Genomic DNA, 9,001 nt, shown 5'->3' on the forward strand with positions numbered 1-9,001 from the left:
CCTGTTCCTGTAAATCTCACTAACCACACTTGTATCGCAATATACAATTTTGAATGATCGTATTCTTTTATCGTACTTAACGATGCAGTTTACATGTCTCGTAAGTTGGCAATATACAAACGTAGCCTGGTTGCTATGCAAACAAAAGAAATCACAGTGCTGTTAAAACTACCTACCGCACTACTGTGCTGTCATAACGTACTTACAGCCTTGGTAACAACGTTCAAACTTTCTTATAGGAGAAATTTTCACTTATGAAACAAAATTTATGCAATATTCAAATACAAAACAAATTTATTTAAATGACGACACTCCGAAACATAGTGTGCGACACATATGGGTTAAGTGCGTAACTTAATCTCGGAAAGTGAAAAAAATAACTCTGCTTTGCCTTTTTTTCCAGACTGTATTCCAGATTATGTTATAATGCACTTACCACTCTTCTATTGGAATCTACTATAATGCCATGACTTCGCTCTGCCTCTTGAAGTTACAGCCTACAACAATGTGAGAAGAAATTTACTTCCACTAACCTCCCAGACAATCGAAGTCAGTTCCGTTGTTATTTTTCCTGAATATAGTTTCGAAATATTATTGACAGTTTAAAGCTAGAAGATCATTAGTCCATGTAGGAAAATAAACTGCTTACCAAAATATAAAAGTGGATTCCCTTGATTAATAATTGATTCTCCAAGACACGTACAGTGTAATTTAACAGTAGTGACGCAGCAGATCATGGAAATATGCGATATGCAGTCCTCCAGGACGGCAGGGTCTGTGATCCGACAGATGACAGCTGCCGCACGACCTGCCCGTCCTTATCTCAGAACTCGCAGCATCCTGTTCCTGTTTTTAATTGGTTATTTTACCAGGCTTTATCAACTGCTATGGTTCTCCAGCGTCTGAATGAGATGAAGGTGATAATGCCAGCGAGATGAGTCCGGGGTTCAGTACCGAAAGTTACCCATCAATTGCTCGTAATAGGTTGAGGTCAAACCCCGGAAAAACCTCAAGCAGGTTACTTATTCCAACCAGGATTTGAACCCGATCCCGCTATTTTCACAGCCAGACGTGCTAACCATTACTTCACAGTGGTGAACTGTTCCTGTTCCTAGAACATGTTCTATCGGTCCATTGTAAACTAGCTGGCGCATTCCCAGCCCATACCGGCTGACTGCGCTGAGGTTCACTGAGTACTCTGGTTACAGGCAGGTAATCCTTAAGGAACCAATTTCTCGCATTGCCAACTGGCGATGGGCGATTTGTGTGAAATGATAACGGAATGCAATCAAATTCCTCATTATCATCTCATTAATATCCCTTGAAGCTATTTTTGCAAACTTGCCAACCGCTACTGCAACATATGATAGCATAGCACAAGTTTCATATCTGAGCAATTATTGAGTTGATGAGATAAGTAAGCAAATCAAAGTAGCTAATATATTTTCACGTTTTTCTACTTTCTTCGTTATTTTTTCACAAACACATGCAATATTGTTGGTCATTTTTGACTAGGTAAAAAACGAAGAGTAATTTCGACTCTTTTTCTGTGAATTTTGCCATATTGAAAAAGCAACCAACTGCAAAATGTATTCGCTAATATTTACTTATTTATTTAATTATCTAGTTATTTATTTAGTTATTTAATTATTTAGTTATTTAGTTACTTATTTATTCATTTATTTTTTACTTGTTTACTTATTTAATATTTACTTATTTATTTCTTTACTTATTTCTTTAATTATTTATTTATTTATTCATTTATTTAGTTTATCTATATATCTGACTTTCTGTCTGTCTGTCTGTCCCTCTGCCTGTGTGCCTGTCTGTCGATCTATGTATTGATCTATTTACCTATTTAGTTATTTATCTATTTAGTTATTTTATTTATTCATTTAGATAATTTATTTATTTAGTTAATTTATATAGTTAATTAATTTATTTAGTTAGTTATTTATTTAATTAATTTATGTATTTGGTTGATTTTTTAATTCACCCAATTAATTTAGTTAATTAATTAATTTATGTGGTTTATTTATGTATTTATTTAGTTTATGTATTTATTTATTTAGTTATATATTTATATAGATATTTATTTATTTACTTATTTATTTAGTTGTTTATTTATTTAGTTATTTATTTTTTTATTTATGTAGTTCATTTATTTATATAGCTCCTTATTTATTTACTTATTTATTTATTTATTTATTTAGTTACTTGTTTATTTATTTATTTATTTTGTTATTTGTTTATTTATTTAGTTATTTATTTAGCTATTAATTTATTGACCTAGTAATTTATTTAGATATTTATTTACTAAGTTATATATTTATTTATCTATTTATTTATTTATCCATCCATTTATTTATCTATTTATTTATTTATTTATTTATCTATTTATCTATTTATTTATCTATTTATTTACTTATCCATTAATTTATTTATCTATTTATTTATTTATCTGTTTAGTTGCTTATTTATTCATTTATTTATTCACTTATTTATTTATTCGTTTATTTAGTTAGTTATTTATTTATTCATTTATTTATTTAGTTATTTATATATTTATTATTTATTTATTTATTCATTTATTCATTTATTTATTTATGATTTTGAAGTATACTTAATGCCATTACCTATGGAAGAATTAATGGCCGTCGCGGCATCTTTGGGTTTCGCATGTACGGGTCTTCCAATTTTCAATAACAGACAAACATAATCCAGACTCAATTTCACGAATAAAAACGTGATAGTGTTCCTCAGGTCATTAACTGCTGGCATAAACTCGTGATTTAACAAACCCCATACCAATTAATCCAGCGACGTTAAAACACATGATCTCGGGTGCCAGTTAACATCACCACCACGCAAAATGTTGAAGCCCTGATCTTCTCTGAAAAAGATTCACTGCTTTGTGAGCAGTATGACATGTGGCGCCATCTCTCTGAAATCAGGCGTTGTTTGATTTGCGACAGAACTAGTTGCCTCAAATTTTTCGATCAAACGTCGAATTGTTCTCAGGCAGGGACGATTACGCTCACCGTATACTTCACGTAATGCACGGAATGCCTGCCGAACGTATGAGTCATTTTGAAAAAAAAAATAACAAGATTTCTACCGTTGTGGAATGGTGTAACGTTTCTTGATTGTTTGTAAATTACTGTAACAAAATACCTTACTATAATAATACCAGACAGCTGTATACTAGTAGCTTTGGCGTGAGTGCGAAATATCGCGGACCTGACATCTAGCGGAGAGGGATCATATTACGTCCACATATACAAATATTAACATAGCGGGATTCGGAGTATTGTTTTAAACGTGAGTTACTAATGTGGAATTATATATGAAACTCTTAAGAAATGTTGAAAAGTATTTAATGCAAAATTATTATTACCTTATATCAGAGCTCCATATTATGAGAACATTGCATACTTCATATTACTTTTCCGTAATTATAAATTCTTACATATTTTGTCTTTGCTTCAGTGAGACAAAATCAATTCTGACATTAGGAATGAATTTACAATAATTCTTTATATACCCATTGCTGACATCTCCGAAAATAAAAATGGTAGTACTCTGTTGCTTGTAATAATTATTAGTAAAGGTATGCAGACAACAATGAAACTTAATTTGCTAAAACCTTAAAATTTCTAATATATTTTAACTTCTTTTCATATATTAGGCCTAAATAAAAAAACTAATTTGTATTGTTCCATCAACACAGACAAAGGCATTAGGCCTAATAACGAATTTTGTTGACTCACGTTTTATGAACTGTCGGAAATCGAGAGTACGATTTGGAGTAAATTGTAATGCTGCAATTGTCACAATTATAAACAGCACACATATACCCTGACATTTTAAAACAGCGCTAATTAATAAAACTATTAACTAGCCCAGCAACAATATACATTGCAGTTGATTACAGCTTGTTTCGCGAGTATCTCCACACCGGCAGGTAGGTAGCAGCACCAGTGTCTTTCGCACGCAAAACTGCTAGCTGTCCGGTATTATTATAGTAAGGTATTTGCTGTAACCATGGGGAAAAAATATGACTGCAATAAACAAGCAAGATGTTATATGTTAAAAATAGGACAATCTTATTGGAAGACCTTTTATTTAAATATGTTTATAAAATAAATGTATTTACAGTACATGTAAAGTATTTTCATAATTATTTATTACAAAATTGATATCTGATATGTAATGTACAAGTTTGAAAATCTCTCAGTTTATATCATATGCATGAGCTTTTCATTTCAAACATCTATTGAATTACTCATTTCCTTGCAATATTAGCAGTGGTCGGAGACTTTCTCCCAAAGCACTTCAGTAAGTAATGCTTGAAGTATCTTCTGTAACACATACTGGAGCAACACAGAGCTACTGGATTAAAACACGAATTAAACATAAGCAAGTATGTGGATATACGGTACATGTAATACATCTCAATGGGATAGCCAAAGTCTCTTCTTATAAAGGAAGTCCACAATAAGTGATACGGAAGCAAACTAACAACAAACACCAATGTAAAACTCAACACAATTCTTGTTGTACTCCTTCGCGAATTTCGTTGATTGTGAACTTCTCCGGACGCTATATTGGTACTCCTCTTTAAATCGCGTGCCGCCAGACAATACATACAAGCTGTAACACCTAGGGGAAAAATGCAGAACACGAGAAGTTCAAACACAACTACTTTTTGGTAGTATTTTAGGCTTAACCGGACACTACACACTCCCTTGAAATGCATAGCTAACGTATGTGGAATCGCAAACAATGAACATATTGTCCATATTCCTAGGATGGTTGCAATTGTTATTATTCTAGTCATAGCTTGACGTCTATTGTGTAAAGGCTTCGATATTATTTGGTATCTCTGAATGCTCATAACAGATATCAAATATGGAGACACTGCTATACTAGATTGCCGGAGAAACCCAAACATTTGGCATAAAACGTCACGGAATTTCCACGAATCTGACACATTATTGCTGTAGGGAAATACGGTATTAATGGTTAACAGTAACAAATCGCTAACAGCTAAATTCATTATGTAAACGTTGGGAACAGTGCGCATTTCTGAATTGCATATTATCACAACTAGGACACCTACATTACCAATCACGCCAAATATAAATAAAATTATATGTATTACAGGCTCAACATACGTAACATAATTGTATATTGAATAATAAACATCACGCTTCTCAACATAGTTTGTAACTGCTGAATTGTAGTCTTCTTCGTACGTTATACTTCCATTTATGCACTGAGCCTTTCCAAGCACTCCCAACCACAAACCCGACACTTCTTTAGGACTCTCACATAATACAAAATCTTCCATATACCCAACTACTTTGACGTCATGTTCCTGGCACCATCTCCATAACTTTAACAGTCCACAGTCACATTCCAGTGGGTTTCCATCCAGAAATATATGTGTTAATTTCGGCATGACTCTAAATATATTATAATCTATAGTCTTGAGGTTATTGTTGCTCAGGACCAGCTTTGTTAGGTTAGTTGCGTTTTCGAATGATATGGGCATTACACTACTTTTATTACAATCTGATATGTCTAAGTACTCCACTGTCTGTATGTTCAGAAAGGAACTGTTACTTGGAATCTGAAGTTCTTCGTTTTCACCTAAATATAAAGCATTCAGCTTAGTCAAGTGCCTAAAAACATCTGGATGAAGAGTAGATAATCTGTTATGTGACAGAAAAATATTTTTCAAATTAGTAAGCCCAATAAAGACATCACTTCTCAAGCTGCATAACAAATTATGCGCTAAATTCAGCATCTCTAATGATATCAAACCTTCAAAAATTCCAGCATCCAAATTGTCAATTCTGTTGAACGCCAAATGAAGACTTTGCAAATGTGTCATATTTTTAAATGTACCAACATTTAATCCTGTTAACAAGTTGTTATCCAGACTAAGGTAGTCAAGCAATACCAGACCATTGAATGCATCTACATCTATATACCAGATTTTGCAATTACCAAGGTGCAAAGATTCAATTTCAAAAATACTTTTCGAGACAAATGCCTTTTTTGCAAGTATGCTTAAGTTGTTGTGATGGAGGTACAATTCATAAATAGGGTTGTGATAAATTAGAGGTAACTCTTCTAAAGAAGCATGTGAACAATCCAGTATTTCTTTTTCTGGATTACACCAACATTCACGGGGACATAGCATTGAAGAATCTATAGCCTCGGTGAGCAACCACATCCAGAATATGAGAACTGGTATTACTAGCATTAAAGCGACTGAGAGGATTCTTGAACGTGTAGACATGGTGACGGGTCATCTGTTGAGAACAAAAGAGTAACTATTAATATTTTCCTTCAAAAAGAAGTCCCATAATAACTATGATATATTTCTTTTACCGAGTTATTCTACTACGTTATTAAAAATTTTCTCTTTCAATATTCCTACTCTGCCGAGTGGTCTCGACTTCCGGTCTACAATGGAAACAGTCTGAATTCGAATCTTGGAAAGGCAAAATCATACTGACACTTGTGACAGAAAAGGTCACAATTTGGCTTTCCCACGTTAAGCATCAACACACATTCAGACCGATGATGCACGGAGGGTCTCGTTCAGAAACGAGTAGAGTTTCCTGCTCGAAGTTCGAATAATGAACGAACAATTGTGTAGTCAGCCTGTGCTGTTTTGAAATACGCCGATGTAGATTATAGGCAAAATTTATATCTACTAGTTCATAATGCAGCAATATTGTGACTATTTCCCACAAATACATACACACATGCTTACTGTACATGCATATATACATGCATACATACATACATACATACATACATACACACACACATACATACATACATACATACATACATACATACATACATACATACATACATACATACATGCATGCATGCATGCATACATACATACTTACATACATACATACATACATACATACATACATACATACATGCATGCATACATACATACATACATACAAGTATAAAACCTGGATAAGAGAACAGTTTGGAACCATCAAAATTCCGACCTATAAGTCTTCTCAACATCAGCGGAAAGATACTAGAGGAAGTACTAGTAAACAGAATAAATCATCATGTATTCTCTTATGACCTGATGAACAAAAACCAGTATGAGTTCTCACCACAAACAAACACAATAGATGCTGCAATGTCAGTGAAGGATATCGTATAAGAAAGCTTAAAAACAAGAGAAATTTCAGTCGTCGTAAGCCTAGATGTTAAAGGCGCTTTCGATTCCGCATGATGGACTAGTATCCTATGTTCTCTTAAAGAACTCAGATTCCCAAGAAATCTACGAGTATACAAGTTCGTTACATCCTATTTTAATCAACTAATCTAGTAATGGCAAACAACAGCGTTAAATTAGAAAGAGAAGTCAGTAAAGGGTACCCACAAGGATCTTATATTGGCCGACACTGTGGAATATTTTATATAATCCCTTACTGAACATTAACTTCATGAAACGGCAAAAGCGGTAGCGTTTGCAGATGATTTAATATCGATAATCAAGGCAGAAAATGTAGTTGAAGCAGAAAATTACACGAATAAACAAATAAAAAAAATAGCTACATGGGCTGAAAGAAGAAAGATAATCTTCAGTGAAGAGAAATCCAGTGTAATGTTAATATCGAGAAGGAAACGAAAAGAAAAAAAAATTAATTAACATCTACCTAAACAACAAACGGCTAGAACAAATCACGAAGATGAAGTATTTAGGAATAATCCACGATGACAAGTTTAAATTCAGTCAACATGTAAACTACGCAGTTGAAAGATGTGCTAAATTAATCCATACTTTTTCCAGATCGGCCAAAATAACTTGGGGATTACAACATAAAGCTTCAAGACTATATGTAAGAGAGCCATACTACCCCTCTTGCTATACGGAGCACCAGTATGGGCTGAAGCGATGAAGATTGATTCTAACAAAACGAAATATACTAGAATCCAAAGACTCATCAATATAAGGATATCAAAAGCCTTTCGTACAACATCTACTGAAACACTGAGTATGCTGCCAGGAATAACTCCCATTACCTTAAAAATTGAGGAGTCGCTTAAATTGTACAACATAATGAAAGGAAGAGATAACCAAACATATACCATAGACCGAGAAGTGGAACACAGAAACTGTCCTCACCCAGTAGAAGCTGTCAAGATCAATGAGGGATCAGGAGATAAGGACTACACACTTTAAATATTAACAGATGGGAGTAAGAGTGAGTAGGGGAGAGTTGGGTAGTATCGGACATCGGGTAATATCGGACAGTGATGTTTCTTTCATCTACTACCAGATGGTAGTACCTGAGTGACATGGTTACGTTTCTGTATGCGACATCTGAACACTGCTTTCAGTTGGAATCATTCGCTCGACGAGTACAATTCGCAGATACCATTTTGCGTTTCTGTGGTTTAGTTTCTGTGCATCGACTTAAATTTGGTAGTCTGCCTTTCTCGCACTTTAAGTATTGGTACAATATATCTTAAATATAGTGTAAAGTTATTCTTAAATAATAGATTGGTGTATTAGTTACAATGAAAATTATTATATAGTTTAAATTTTTGTGCCAATATAATGACGGTGTAATTCGGATAGTACCGGACAGAACGTTATCTTCTAGTAACGGACAATTATTAAAATACAAATTGGGTCTCCCTCTTCATACAACGCACAGGCTCCAACCATTAGACAGAAGAGTTATGAAGGCCTTAACAGACGCCTATAATGAAGCTTGCTCTAGATGGATGCCCAGAAATCTTTTCTCCAGAATTATGGACTATGAAGTCGTAGAACTGGTCAAATTAGGATATGCACGGGTATGCCGCATGGATTAGCAAAGAAAGGGTTTGAATATACTGGCATTCATCAACCGGAACACTTTCACCGACTTAGACTACATGCTATCCGAAGGGTCTTGATATCTCTGGTAAGTTTTTTGAAGAGTCTAGGAATGGTGGA

At 33.9% G+C, this 9,001-nt stretch overlaps 1 protein-coding gene across 1 annotated transcript; it reads right to left on the reverse strand.

The window, feature by feature from the left end:
- Positions 1–4,237: 4,237 nt before the first annotated feature.
- Positions 4,238–6,492, reverse strand: LOC138709560 (uncharacterized). The gene has a single exon (XM_069840419.1). It carries the CDS (start codon positions 6,308–6,310, stop codon positions 4,286–4,288), a length of 2,025 nt encoding a protein of 674 aa, XP_069696520.1. The 5' UTR covers positions 6,311–6,492; the 3' UTR covers positions 4,238–4,285.
- Between the last annotated feature and the right edge of the window lie 2,509 nt (positions 6,493–9,001).

The sequence above is a fragment of the Periplaneta americana genome, chromosome 11 (genome assembly GCF_040183065.1).
Source record: "Periplaneta americana isolate PAMFEO1 chromosome 11, P.americana_PAMFEO1_priV1, whole genome shotgun sequence".
Taxonomy (NCBI): Eukaryota; Metazoa; Arthropoda; class Insecta; order Blattodea; family Blattidae; genus Periplaneta; species Periplaneta americana.

Bases quoted from the DNA above. Each gene is read 5' to 3' on its own strand.
- LOC138709560 (XM_069840419.1), bottom strand. From the start codon at position 6,310: ATGTCTACACGTTCAAGAATCCTCTCAGTCGCTTTAATGCTAGTAATA.